The following is a 15,244-nucleotide window of genomic DNA, read 5'->3' as shown; positions in this document are numbered from 1 at the left end:
GAAAGCAGTCCAGGGAGTGACTCAGCACAGATAGCAGGCTGGGGGGGATGCGCGGCGCAGACGCAGAGAGCGGCGCCAAATGGTTTGCGCTCAAAGAACGGTTGCGCCCAGAGGATCCAAGGGAAAAGGGGAGGGATTCTCCCTAGTCCTTATATTTAGGGGTCTGCCAGTAATTGCCCTTCAAACGGGGACCAACTGTTCTAATTTAGGGCATAGGGATGCTGCTGCTCAGATCTAGTTGCTACCTGTAGAGCTGTTAAGTTGTAAAAGAAGAATAAAGCTTTGAAAAGAATCCCTTTGTCTGTGTCTGGACTTGGCTACTGGATTAGACTGAGAGCCCTCCAAGGAGCCCTTGACAACCTTCATATCTGTTTCCTGAGCCACCTTGAGACTAATGGTGATTTAATCGGTTTACAATACTTTTGTTTAGTAGGACATTAACTGATACCAAAGTCCTCTGTAAGGATCTACTCTTAGGCTATACGGTGGGCAGTATCCAACTTTGTCATTCTGCTAGCAGTAATGATTTGCGCTGTCAGAAACTAGGTTCTGAACTATGAGCAAGAGGATAATCCAACTAAAGTTATGTTTGCACAAGCACGGTTGTACAAGAGGTTGTACAAGAGGTTGCACATCATGCTATCATAATCACTTGTGCGTTATGTTTGCGCAACCAACTGCACAAGCATAATGCACAACTAATTGCGCAATGGAAAGATTTGGTGAGCTCCACTAGTCCTATTTGTGTTTGTGGAATGACACCAGGGGATACGGCCCGAAGTCTTCCAGGAAACGTTAGCTAGTTAATGTGCCTTGTATATAACCTGCATTTAAAAAATCCAGAACTCTAAGCCAATATTTTTAATAGGTTTGTAGTTCAGAAATTAAGTGTTAGTCAGGTGAAACTTCATGCAGGCAATGATGTCCTGTTTATAGCACTTAGATTCAATTTAGTCTCCAAGGAAAAATAAACCATGCTGTGAGCCCTGTGCCCCCTTGAGCTGTAAACAAGATTGAAGGCTGCTGTGCAGACCATCTTCGGTTTTCGTTGCACGTCGTAACGGCTGAAGCAGTTTTAAGCTCCAAGTAGGTAATGCTCTTTGGAGTGTTGGACCATTAATCTCGGGTGGGCTTGAACTTGGGGGCCTTCATGGGCCATTGCTTCTCTGTTGGAAAACATAGCTCTCCTGTGGACCAGCTCTTTGTCTTGCTCCACCCCCTCCACCAAGATTGATTGCCGCCATTTCCTGTCTCTGTATAAACGTTCCCTTCTTGTTACTGGACTCTCTGTGCAACTGAGCAGTCAGCTCACAGGTTCCGCTCCTCACTGTACCCTACCCTGTTCCTGCTTTACTCCATCATCTCAGAGTCCCCTTCAAGATTCCTCTGCCTTGTCACACACTCAATTTCTCTGTGCCTGAATTGCCTTCTGGAATTGATTTTGGCTGTGATTTCATCTTGCCCCTCTATTTCATTTTATGCATTACATTTCTATACTGCCCAGCAGCCAAAGCTTTCTGGAAAGTTCACAAAAATTAAAACCCTAAAATACGACATGAAAAAGTATAAAATCACCAGGAGGGTAAAAATCTAAAAAAAAGTTATTTTAAACAATAACTCGTTTAAAAGCAAAACCAACTATTGGTCAGACTAACTGGCCCTTGGCCTTGGGCGTTTAAATTGGTCTGTCACTGAAGAGGTTTTTAATTGGTTGAAGCTGTTTCTTTTATTGTTGTGTTCTTAATTTGTTTAATTGTTTTTATTTACAATTAAGATTTTGTTTTTAATCTGGATTTTATTGCTAGTCACCTTGAGCTGTGGAAAGGCAGGATATAAATTAAACAAACTATCCCTTCAAGAGGCTTGGACTTGTGAAGATCCAGGCCCTCCTTTTCTCCCTGTGACAAGGCACTGAACCATAGAGTGACATGTGCTTGAGAGCCTATGATAGTCTTCCCCAACCTGGTGCCTTCCAGATGTGTTGGACTGCAACTCCCATCACCAGTGCAACCAGTGGCCATGTTGGCTGGGGATGATTGGGGCAGTAATCCACCACATCTGGAGGGCACCAGCTTGGAAAAATCTGACCGATTATTTAGTTATTTAATGTATTCATTTTATTTGTGCCCCGCATTTCTACCAAAAAATGACAGTCTAGGTGGCTTACAGGCATAATTGATTAAAACAATAAAACAGATTAAAATACAATAAAAACAATCACAGAATACAAAATTTAAAAAAAACAGTACCCAACCCATCAGACCTACTAAGGTCTTCTTGAATAAAACGGCCTTTGCCTGCCAGAGGAAGGCTAGCAGAGAGGGAGTGAACCTACCTTGGGAAGGTGTTCTACAGCCTGGGAGCGTCCACCAAAAAGGCCCTCTCTCATGACACCACCAAAAGCACCTCAGAAGGCAGCAGTCTCGAAAGAAGGGCCTTACCAGAAGAGCTTAAGAACTGGGCAGGCATGTATGAGAGAAGGCAGACTTCCAGGTAGCCTGGTCCCAAGCTGGATAGGGCTTTATAGGTCATAACCAGCACAGTGAAGCCAGTGAAGCTGCTTTAATGAGGGAGTCACATACTCCCTTTACCTGGCCCCAGTCAACAGTCTAGCCACAGCACTCTGGACCAGAGGAAGTTTCTGAGCAGTTTTTGAAGGCAGCCCCATGTAGAATGCATTACAGTAATACAAACAGGATGTAACTGAGGCCTGCATGACTGTGGCCAGATTGTACATCTCTAGGAACGGGCGTACCTAGAGATGTAGGCCTATGATTTTGGAGGGGCAGAATACATTCCACTTTCACCTCTCTGCTTATTGCCAATTTCTGCCTGAACTGGACAACAATGGGCAATTATTTGGTATATACACTCGAGTCTGTTTTCTTTCTCTATAATTTGTATAGGCAGGATAATAGAACCTGCCTGCAGCTCTGTACTGCTGTTGTTTACTTCAAAGACAAAGGGTCTTGAGCATCTGCTTATAACATTGTGTCTTCTGGGGCCTGCATCAACATATTTTAATGGCTAAGTTAATATGTTAGAACTTAGGAGATTGGAAATGAAGCTAAGCTTTTAGTTATACCGAAGAGGCACTTCCATCACGCATCCTCTATAAATAGTTGTGAGCTCAGGCTGTGCTACAGATCGGGCCTGGACCAATAAATGCACAAAAATACAACTCAGCCTTGTAAAAGGCGACTTCATATAATTAGAATGAAGGTTTTGGAGAGCTTGTGCAGTGAAAAAAAGTCATAATAAAAAGAAACCCTAGAGCTGTATTTGCCATCAGCATGTGTTTTATTTAAAGTGTGGTTTTGGCTTCATTGCATGGCTCATCTAGTCTACTTGGGCCCTAAAAGAGGTGGGGGGTGTTATCAAGTAAATTCAGTTTGAATTCTGCAAGAATAAAAACCACATATCTCACTGCTCTTGGAGATCCCTTCACACTGATTTAGGTGCATGATGGGGTAGAACTCCACCACTGGGCATTGCATGCATTTTAGATATTTACTGCCTTTCCCATGCAACTCTCCTCCAACCCCACTTTCTCAGATTTTGGCGGTCCAGTTCAGAGTCTACTCTTTGAGAAAGGTGAAAGTGGGAACAAGAAGAAATGGGATTTTCTCAATGGGACAGTTCACACAATCAGAATATGCCACTGTAGGTTATTTAAATTGTGACGTGTGCAGGGCACAGTTTCTATAATCACTGCCTGGGCATGGCTAGTCATGTCATCCAAACCCGGGCAGCATGGCTTGTTGGAGGGGGAAACAACCCTCCAATAACCCTACAATATCCCATGGCTGGCCTTGGGATTGATGGTGTTTTTTTTAAAGGCTTCTTGATACCTAAAAAAGGCAGCATTTATAACATTAAACAAATAGCTTACTTAATATTTTTCACACCTCTGCTTCCAAGAAGTAGAGATTTCCTTAAGCAAAGAGTTGAATCTGACATGTTCTTGAACTTTTGAGAGTCAACAGAGCAGGTGTTTTTTTTTAAAGAAATCACTTTTTTCATGCTCTTTGCCCTGTTACCAGTGTGGTGGGCAAAATATATCAGTACAATAAGCAAACTCCATTCTGTGACCTGCTTGAAGATCCTAATCTGATAATCCTGATGAAAGCCTGGTGTTTGAAAAGTAATAAGGTTAATATTCTGTGTGTTCTTTTCTCTCCCCCCCCCCCGCCCCCGCAGGAAGCAATTAATTTGCTGGAGCCAATGACAAATGATCCTGTGAACTACGTGCGTCAAGGCGCTCTGATTGCATCTGCCCTTATCATGATCCAGCAGACAGAGATTCTTTGTCCAAAGGTGAGTGATGGATTTTCAGCCAGGAGATATGCAAGAGAAATGGCCCTTGGCTGAGGAAAGTAATACTTCTGCAGCCCTGTAGCAGCCGTTGTTTTGGTGAGCGGCTTTCTTCAAAGAGCACTTGCCGATGTGCTTTGAAAACCTGATTTTTGTGATTATGTTTTGAGCTGAGTAAATTGCAAGGAACGTGGGTGCATGAGCATCTAGGATTGGTATTTCAAATTTGCCCTGAAGTCTGGTCTCATAGATTAGGACCAGCCTGTTGCATCCTTCTCAGAAGACTTGAGAACATGGAAGCTCATACTCAAATGGCAACAGCTTTTCAGAGCTCAGTAAGTAGAGAGACCAAGTTCTCTGCTCGCTCCCTTGAGAATAGTCTGGAGCAGGGGTGGGGAACTGGAGGCCTGGTGTCCCCTTCTGGCCCTCCTGGGGTTTCCCAGATGGCCACACACCCTTTTCCCCAACCACTGGTGGTACACTGGTTTCCTAGCTTTTGTGCAGTTTGTTTTCCCCATTCTAAAAGGTTGAAATGCCTCTCCTAAGGCTTAGTGACTGGCACAAAGCGCTGAGAGTTAAAATATGCTGGTATTTTGGACCCCATCTCTTTTGCCTTTGGCCCTGCGCACCATTGGAATGCAGCCCCCTAGAGTTCCTCCAGACTGGAATTCTGCCCTCAGACTGAAAGTTTTAACACCCCTGGTCTACAATATGGGGTGCAGACATTCAGGAAGCAGACACCAGGAACCCCCTGGACAAAGGGCCAACCCTTCCTGTCTGTGTACAGTTGCCTCTTTGCTTTTTAGCTAGCTAAGGCCTCTCCTTTAGCAAATCCATGCTGAAATTTTTCTTGTTAGGTTCAGTTTTAGCCCACGTGATCTTCAGGCTTAGAAACCACTAGCAGCAGTTCAGTGACCACACAATTCGGATCTGATTCTCAGACAGGTTAATACCTATCTTGAATAGAAGCTCTTCCAAATTAAAATCTGTGAATTGGTGAACCATTACTTAAATCCATAATTAGTGACCTTTTATTATAAGCTCTGTAGCCACCTTTTGGATAATATACATTGAATCATTGATTAGGTGCTGTGGGAGACTTACCCTAGGAACAATTTGCAATAAGTACTGGTTTTGTCTATTACTGTTTATATATGGGGTACCTAGTTCAAGAAATTGTCTGTATTTCATTGGTAATTTAGGTTAAGCTTTAATTTTAAACATAACTTGGCCTTACTGTTCTCATTTTAATTTGTAAAAAGAACCATGCTTTACTTGCTACATGGTCTCTTGTATGCCATAGGTTTGCCTGGTGGTTAATCCAAGTAAATCTATATAAGTGCATCTTTTTGACATAATGTATTTGAATTTGCATTATCTAGTCTGACAATTCATAATTTTATAGCTCAGCCTTCTTGGCCCTACAGAGGCAGATGTTGTGTGTACACATAGGAATGTCGTTGCTCTAAGGAGCTCAGGAGCAGAATTTGGATTCATGTGAACTCCTGGAATGTTGGATTGCACAAGTGGGTTGAAGCAGACTGGTACGCATCTGATAAACTAGTACAAGAAAACAGTACACAGCCAGAATCAGAGTTGGAGGAAGACCTCATAGATCAGACTTCCCCAAACTGGTGCCCTTCAGATTTGATGGATTGCAACTCCCAGCATAGGAATGAGGAGAGTTGCAGTCTGACACATCCGGAGGGCATGAGGTTGAAGAAGGGTGTAATAGCTCATCCATCCCAGCTACCTGCTACTAGGATGACATAGCCTCTACCTAAAGTGTTCTTCACAGATGCCTGTGCAATATTTTCTTGAAAACCTGCAAAAAAGGGACCACTCCTAGGCTGACTATAGCTCCAAGGATTCTCCCCCCGCCGCCACTTTCTATTCTGCCTATGTTAAACTTCCTGCAGCTCACACCTCTTGGTGTTTGCTCTATGTGCGCTGGATAGGGTGGACAATTTTTGCAGCGCCTTCTCTTAAGTACCAGCATGTTCTCCTTCATGTTTATAGTGTTTTTCTCTCTAGGCCATTCTTCGCCCCTGTGCTCTTGGTTTGTCTTCTGGGTTCTTTACAGCACTGCAGTGTTGTCAAGCTTTTGAACTATGGCTGCTGTCGAGAATTCTGGGGCGTGAGCCACAAACGTCATCTGCAGCAGATGGAACCAGTCCTAGTGACCTACTATAAGCGCTCCGCCCTCAGAACTCTCTTCAGGTGCAAATGGGAATAAGAGCATACAACACTGGCAACTGTTGTTGGCAGGGGATATGAGGCCGCTAGATTGTATACTAGGGAGCTGGCCTTCAGTTACAAATCAGGGGTCTGAGTCCCCAGCTGGTTACCTAGGGACCATTTCTAGTTGCCAGTGGCAACAAGGCAACCCACTAATAACAAGCCTGAATTCTGTATGAGGAAGCTTCATAGCCCCATTTCTCACTGCTAGCTCTAAACTCTGATCTTGGCGGCCACAAGCTGAAGAACCCATTTCCTTCACCAAGTGTAGATTTAGGGGTGGCCACCCACAGTCCCATCCTGGCCAAAGTGAAACTTCAGTTCATACTAGGCAGCCAAAAATGGCATTTGCCTTTTTGTGTTACAGCATCTCATTGGTGAGTCATACTTCAGGATGTTACCAGCTCAAACTTTCTCAGGAGTGCTGCTTTGGGAGGTTCTCCCACATCTGTTTACACATTTGATGGTTTTCTTTTTTGTAAAATGAGGCTGGAAACCACTAAGAGAGAACCTGCGTGTGTGTGCATTCATGTTGGCCTGCTTGTTAATGTGAATGAATGAATAGCATGCATGAGCATTTCTTCCTGTGTCTGCAATGAGGGTTTTGTAATATTTTCCTGTTGCAGAAAGTCATACTGTATTGCCAGGAACAGACCTATTGTTCTATGTTGCTGCAGCAATTTAAAGCACAAAATTCTTTGTAAGAAATAGTATTTTGTATCTGGTGACTAAGTATTGGTTTTTCTGGGAAAGGCTTCCTGTGTCAAGTTGTAGCGATTTAAAAGGTAAAATTCTTTGTCAAAAGGGGGGGTGTTCCCTGTAGTTGTTTAGGTTTAAAATGGGACACCTGTAGCATGAGACATCCAAGAATTTCCACATTTATGAGCTTCCCTGTTTATATAGAAGCACTAAGGAAAATGCTTAAAGCAAAAGGCCTTGGCAAATGGCCTAGGTTGTTCCAACTCCCTGGTGTGTGTAATATCATTGGTTGATCAATGGTAAAAACAACAACCTATTTCTTTGTATATTACGCTTAGTTGAGAAACTGAAAGATTTCTTCTCTGACCCAGTTCACATGTAATGGCAGCAAATCTCAGGTTAATTAACCCACAATTTGCCGCAGCGTGTGCCAGGTGCATTCTGTGGCCATTTTGAATATTCAATCCCCAATCAGATTAAACAACCCACAGATAACCCACAATTAGTAGTGAGGTTAATTGTGGGTTGTTCAGCCCACGATTAACCTATTGTGTCTGTGTTGGGATATCATATAACAACCCCCGATCAGCATGATCAGGGGTTGAATATTCAGAAAGGCTGCAGACACGCCCAGCATGCCTGGCAGAAACCACAGTTTACTGCTGTTATGTGTGAACAGCCTGTGTGTGTGAACACAGCTTTCTCGGTTTCCTGTTGCTACTGCTGTACAACATTCGTCACCAAGGGTGTGATACGTGCTGTACAAATCTTAGAAGTGATATGCTGTCTGCCTAGAGGGCTTACAGTCTACAGTAGATGGACAAGGAAGGTTGTTGCGCAGGGAGAGATCTGGGCTTTACATTCAGTATTTGGGGTGTGTTAAGGGAGTTTGGGTAGTAGTGGAAGTGGAGCATGCTTCATTCAGGAAAGGCTACTGAAGTGGGCCCTAAGCAGGGTTGTCTGTAATTGTCCACACTTAAAACAAATAAGAAATGCCACTATCTTTATAAAGTATGGCAATTAAGCAGAATTCCATAATTTTGCCTGCTTTCCAGAATTTTTTTCTGCTTCTGCCACTAATGAGAAGGTCAAGGAGCAATACAAGGAACTGAAGCCCTGCCCTGTGAACTCGGGAGATCTTACTTGCAAGTCTGGCTCCTGAGATGTCCGCAGACATGGCCCACACCATTTTAAGCCTATCACCCAAGCCTTTAAGAGCTAAAGCTTGCTTTTTAAAAGAAAAACAAAGAAAAACTGAAGACTCTCAGGTCACTGAACTCAGTACTAGCCTTAGCCTCCATTCTTGTGGAACAGAGCTCACAGCCATAAGTCTTGATGGGTGGATGGGATGTTTTGGTTTGAATGTATTCTCAGGGGTCCACATGTGTTCATTATTGGTGACCAGAAATCTTAATTCTGCCAACCAGCAGGGAAAGCCTCCAAAAGACACCACGTGGGGAGCAACAATTTTTTTTTTAAAGGCCACCAGCAATAGAGGGAGGCAGAAAGTTCCTCTTTCAAAATGGCACCAGGGTGCATCTTGTGCTGGGATTTGCCAGCTGGAGGGGAAAGGGCTGCGATAAATAGACACACACACCCCTCCACGTGGGGAAGTGCATTCAAAAGGGACACACTTGTTTTGGCTCTATGGAGCAGGAAGGAAGTGTGAGTGCAACCATGGTAGAAGACAGCTGTTTTCATGTCCTGCTAGTGGGCTTCCCAGGGTCATCTGGTTGGTCTCCATGGAAAGCAGAATGCTAGAATGGAGGAATCATTGGCCTCTGTAACCCAACAAAGCGACCCATGAACAACCCACACTTCTGGGTTTGCACATAATGACAACTCAGAGTTCACAACTCAGCAGCAAACCATGAATTCTCATTTTGGGTTGTTCCTGGTTAACAGACCATGGTTTGTTAGTGTGGCTGGATCCACAGAACATGACAACCTAGAATTCAAGAACATATACCATGGGTTAGCGTTATGTATGAACTCAGTCATTGTATTGTTCTCATGAGTCTTTTAGAACTTCTGCCCCCTCTTAAGATGCTGCTTTCTGTTGTGTGTTTGATGTTGCTGTATGCGACGTGAATGTAAGTGTTGTATTGTGTGCTAGAGTACACTCTCAGTTCACACAGGGTGAAGGTGAGGCCCAACAAGCCTATGTGGCACACCTTCAGACTTTCTCCAGAACCTCTTGGGCCTCAATTGCAGATAGCACAGCATTCCTCAGCAGAAGGGTTGACGTGGACTCCAGCAGCTGGAATGCAGAAAATCTGAAAGCCGCTGCTTCTGAGCAACATCACATAGTCTATAAAATCTGTCAGTTGCAAAATGAAATGGCAGAACACTACATTTCCAGGGGTTTCTTTGTGCTTACAAGAATGAACCATTCTGACAGTTGGAGCTATAAACTAAACTTCTGACTCAGCTGGGGGCGGGGGTGGGGGTGAGACAGCCTTACAGGGATGTATTTCATTACTGCCTCTGTAATGGGTTAGCTATGTTTAACCTGTCTGGCAAATCATAGTGGGTGGCTGTTGTTTGCGTCTTCCATTTCCTCCAAGAAAGGGGCGTTAATATGCTATTTGCATCACAGTTCAGCTGTATCAGGACAGCAAGAGCTGTGTCTCTCAAAGCTGGTCTCGGGCAGCTGCTGGGGAAACTCTTAGTCCTCCTTCCCAGAAGGCATGTCAACTAGACCGGGAGGTAGACCATCAGTCCCTGCAACAATGGCTAGTGTTGGGACAAATAGAGCAAGAATTTTGTCACTGGGAGCTTTTGGTTGTAATTTTAAAGCAGCAATAGCCAATGGGAGGTCTACACGCCACAACAAACCCTGTCCCCAGTAGGAAACAGTTGGCCAGCCCAGTTGTGTTCCTTGGGCAGCTTTACTCAAGGAGTTGTGTTGGCCAGGCCACCTAATCCTGAAGAGGCCAGCACCCCTCCCAGCACAAAATGCATGGCTTCCCCAGAAGCCTCGCCTGCTTTCGCTTGGAGTTTCTGCCAGGTCAGAAGCAGCAGTCGTGAGGGAGGCATTGCTTCTGCTCAGCTCCTGCTCTGTGCAGAATGTTAGATCCTATTTATTTTTTATGTAACATTTTCATAGATCACCTTTCAACCATAACAGCTCCCAACACAATTTACAATGAAAACAATTTGCAACTGAAACTATTCAGGTATAAAAATAAATCACAAAACCAATAGCCGGAAGTCTTACTGAGCAGCAGGACAATCAAAACAGTAAAAAATAACTTGTATAAGGCACAGCAGGAAAGGTAAGATCACACTCTGCTCTGAAAAAGAGAAGGGAGACTGTGTCTGCCAAGCTTTCAGTGCGGGGAGTTCCAAAGAACACCAGGAGGGGCCACCAAAGAAAAAGGGCCACTCCTTGTTAGGGACAGTCAAGCAGCTGCAACTGGTGATTCCCTGAGCAGGGCTGGGAGCTAAGCTGAAGATGGCAGTAGCCTGGCCAAAAGCAGCAGTCGCGTTCAGGTTTGCAGACACCCTTCTCAGTCCTAAATGAGGGTGCCTGAGAGGTTTTTGTGTTATTCTACAGGACTCTTAGGCACACTCTCTTCCTGGGACCGTGGTGGGGTCTGAGTGGGTCCCCCTTTGTACCATATCTGCTACATCTGGGGAATTGGGGATAGTTGAAGTGTTATTACTTTTTTTACTTTGAGCACCCATGAGCTAGAGGAATGGGCTGCATCAGTGTTTTTTTTCCCAAAGCTGCAGATTTCTTTTTCTTTCTTGAACTAAACTTTCATCCTCAAGCCACGTGCCCTAAAGTTCCACTTCAATAGAATGAAACTTCTGGACTCGATCAGAATTCAGGGGTAGGGCCCATAGCTCAGTGGTAAAGGGCCTGTTTTGCATGCAGAAAGCCCTAGATTAAATCCCTGGCATTTCCAGTTAAAAAGTAGCAGACCTGGGGAAAATCTGTCTAAGAACCTTTCAAAGGATAGATAAAGAGGATAACGCTATTAGTCTTGATGGCTGTATATCACCCGCAGTATCAGAGGCAGCATGCCTCTGTATACCATTTGTTGGGAAACATGAGCGTGGGGGTGCTCTTGGCCTCATGTCCTGCTTTTGGGCTTCCCCTTGGGGCCGCTGGTTGCCTATTGTGGGATCAGAATGTTGGACTAAAGTAGCCTTTAGTCTGATCCAGCATATAAGGTGCTGCAATAGTCAACACTGTTCATCATCTAGGCCCGATGAACCTATGGCCTGAGTATAAGGTGGCTTTCTATATTCTGTTTTGCAAGTGAATGTATTCCACTTTTCAGCTATATTTCTATGGCTATACAGTATAGCTCTAGCAGCCGCTACTACACTGCAGAGTAGGAGATGGAATGACTTAAATCTAGAAGGTTTTTTCTGTCATTTTGTTTGAGGAACATTAACCTTCCTTCCACAAAGAATGCCCTTCCTTGACTCTGTCTCTGCCACAGGAAGAAATGCAAGTGGCTTCTCTAGAAGTTACAGATTACCTAACATCCTAATTTGGGTACCAGACCTTTAGTTAGAGAGTTGTAAACTGTCACGAGGTACTATTCCTTGTACAAGTGACTTCTTCTCTAAGTGCACCATGAATGAAGTCCAACATGTGAGAGTCCAACAATAATTGCACACTCAGCCACATTTGCAGCTTCTTGCACCTTGGTTTAGTTCTTCTAAGGCAGGGGTAAGCAACCTGGTGCCTTCCGTATGTTTTGGACTAGAAATTTCATAATCTCATGCTGGCTGGGGTTTATGGGAGTTGTAGTCCAAAATATCTGGCGGATACCAGGTTAGAGAAGGCTGTTCTGTGGTAACTCACCTTACACTTCAATAAGTGTAATAAAACATTTTGCTTTCTCAATTGTACAGAAGTTTGTTTTTGAGCCAGGAGAGCTGTTTAATATCTGTTCATTGTATTTCCTGTGCACGAGCTATATTCATTTCCTATTAAAGAGCTCAAATTACAGTAATGGTACTTTCGTTGAGTCATGAACAGCCCAAATGGTCTCACAATTAGGATGAGGAAAAAATTCAAATGTGTTGTGTGATCATAATGTGTAATGGGAGTCACTAGCTTAGATGTCACTTTTCAACAATGGGGTGGGGTGAGGACAAACCTTTCCCCAGGTACACTTTTCATTGTAGAATTTACACAGGAATTTATACATAGAACATCATCCTTCTAGGACATTGTCACTTGCGCAGGAGCATTGTCTCCAAATTTCAGCCTCTTTATCATTTACCGTTTTCTTTGTGAAATGAAAAAGTGTTGGGACATAAAATATCCCCCCAAACCAATGATCCTTGCATTTGCGGTAAGTTAACAGATAAATCATCATCCAACAAAAGTTGGGCAAATGATCATCATCCAACAAAGACTGGTCCAGGAAATGAGAATGAAGTTCCCATACAGAGAGCCTGGAACATAAAATATCCCAAGAACTCTATTGATGTTTGCCATTGGGGTGCTTTTTTTTTTGTCCCAGCCAATTCAAAGTATTTGTATAAAGTCCCATGGGGTTTTTCAAACAAAAACTGATCCAAGGAATCAGACTTGCTATCCTGTACCCATTTACCTGCACTTGGTGGGATTTACTTCTGAGAAAACATATATAGGGTTGTGTTGTCAAATGCTCTTCTTCAGATACCATACACATGGATTTGTTTGGGGACATTTTACTATCCTGAGGTACATCAAAATTTATCTTGGGGTAATAGAATTTCCCCCAAAATTATTTGTGGAAATTTTCCCCCCTGTCAATAAGACAGTTAAAAAAAAGAAAGAAACTTTCATGGATTCATGGAGGAGAGGTATATTCATCCCAATGAACTGTTGATCCTCAAGACTGACTGATCAAGCAAAATTGCTGTTTGCAAAGATAAGTTCTTAAGTATTGGGCCAAATGAAGCCCTCCTCACCCACTGAATCTACTCACAGTGTAGACAGAATCAGAAATAACTCACTGGATCTATTCCAGTGGATCACTGTCCGGGCAACAGCTTGAACTAGGGACCTCCTTGGAGATGCATTGGATGCTTGCTTCCCCTGAAAATGGCGAATCGATCAATTTCACCAGCTGCTTGCCTTACTCCGCCCTGTCATTGTCTGATTGGCCACAGCCTTTCTCTGTTCCTGTATAAACTTCCTCTTCCTGCCTTTGGCTTTGCAACAAAGCACTTCCTGTATGAAGCTAACAGATTCAGTACTCCACCTTGTTTTCTTGTGTTGCTCCTCTCTTCATCCGACTGCTTGGAGCTGACCTTGGCTTGGCTTCCCAGCTGTGCAGCTGCCTTCTCCTGGAACTAACCATCCCAGCCTGGCTCTCTCCCTTGGGAAGATTGGCCTACCTAGACAGCACAGGTTGCCTCCCTGCTGTCATGCCCCCACTGGAGGAATCCTCAGAGGAGGAGCTAGAGCTCCCAAAGATGAAGAGCACCCCAGAACAGCCCATGTCAGAAGACCAGGAGGAGCCTGGGCACTTGAGGGCGATGGCCTCAGGTCCATCCCCACAAGTGACAGGGGACTCTGCTGAGCAAATCCCTGGCCCCCAAGAGCATCGTCGCCTCAAGAGCTAGGCCAATAGGGCTTCTTTGAGAAGGAGAGTTTATTTATTTATTTATTTATTATTAAATTTATTAATTGCCTATCTGGCTGGTCACCCAGCCACTCTGGGCGATGTACAACATACAATAAAAACAGTTTAAAACAATAAAATTCTACAATAAAAACATTTTCTAAAATACCCTAACCCACCCCAAATGCCTGCCTGAACAACAACGTTTTTAATGCACGACGGAAGCTCATTAAAGAGGGGGCATGACGGCGTTCCCTAGGGAGGGAGTTCCACAGAGTGGGGGCCACCACAGAAAAGGCCCTCTCCCTTGGGACTCCTTGTGAGCAAGGCCCTCCTCATGGGTAGGGCTATTATGAACTGCAGCTGAGCCCTGGATGTGGTCCAGGAAGCTCTGGCTATATAAGCCTTTGGTTTCAGCCTAGCCGGTGCTGGAATAACATCTACCAGTTCCAGTGTCTTGTATCTCCAATCTTGCTTTCTGATTGAACCTCTGTGCTACTGACCTTTGGACTCCTGTTTGACTCTGCTTCTTGGACTGCGTATTGTATTTTAACTTTTGTGGAAATCAGGAGTTGAGTCACTCTGGCTGTTGTCAGCATTCAAGATGCTAAATGGCTGTGAACGAGGTGCAGTGAATTCTGTTCCTGTGTTCTGGCATTGCCCTGGACTTAGCCCAAATGAATCCCAGCAAGGCCTCTTCTGAGGCTGCAAAATTTCAAAGCACCATGCAACTCTGTCAAGGGTGGACAATGTGCAGCCCTCAGGTTTCCTACCTTGCTCTAACAATAATGCCCTGTGGCACATTCTTCTCAGTTTTGGGCTTCTGGTCTGGCATACCTATGGAGTTGGGGTAAGTTGCCCGCAAAGGGAGTGTGTCTGGAATAGAAGTGGATGGAAGCAGATAGGCAGAGGTGGCCTTACTGTAAAGTGAAGTGCTCTTGTGCACCTCCAGCTCATTTCACTGAGGCTTGTGCAAGAGAACACCTCAGTGGACTCAGCCCTCATGCTAATTAGAGTGGGTGTAAAGGGGTATTTGGATTTTCTCTCTGGGCATATGCAGGGCCAGTAGGACTCACAAGCCATGTTCAAAATGGGGGAGCACCCTTACTTAATCAGCAGCCATCCCTCAGGGGTAGTTTTGCTGCTACTGTTCACATACCTAGAGAGAGGGAAGGAGCGTTATACACACCCTCCGTGCAGGTGGAATCCAAAATCAGTGCTTACATAACCCAAGCGATATGCTTAAGAAAATAGAATGCAACATTAAGCTGTTTGTTTCACTTAAGGTTAGTTTTCAAAGACTTGCGATTCTTTTTTAGCAAGACGTTTGGCCATATCAGGAGCCTTGGGGAATGGAGAATGTGCAAAGCATGGAGGCCGTGAGGCTTTGGGAGCGCTGCTGAGCCCCCCTT

The 15,244-nt window shown here is 44.3% G+C and overlaps 1 protein-coding gene across 1 annotated transcript in view; it reads left to right on the top strand.

The window, feature by feature from the left end:
- PSMD1 (proteasome 26S subunit, non-ATPase 1) overlaps positions 1-15,244 on the top strand; it is a 135,235-nt gene that overhangs the window by 92,553 nt on the left and 27,438 nt on the right. Inside the window, exon 18 of the mRNA XM_084847736.1 lies at positions 4,201-4,317. Within this exon, the coding sequence (XP_084703862.1) occupies positions 4,201-4,317 (117 nt within the window). The remainder of the gene's footprint in view (positions 1-4,200; positions 4,318-15,244) is intronic.

The sequence above is a fragment of the Heloderma suspectum genome, chromosome 3 (genome assembly GCF_057233095.1).
Source record: "Heloderma suspectum isolate Gila_16-S chromosome 3, 16-S_ref, whole genome shotgun sequence".
Lineage (NCBI taxonomy): Eukaryota > Metazoa > Chordata > Lepidosauria > Squamata > Helodermatidae > Heloderma > Heloderma suspectum.
This window is presented reverse-complemented; position numbering and strand designations above follow the sequence as displayed.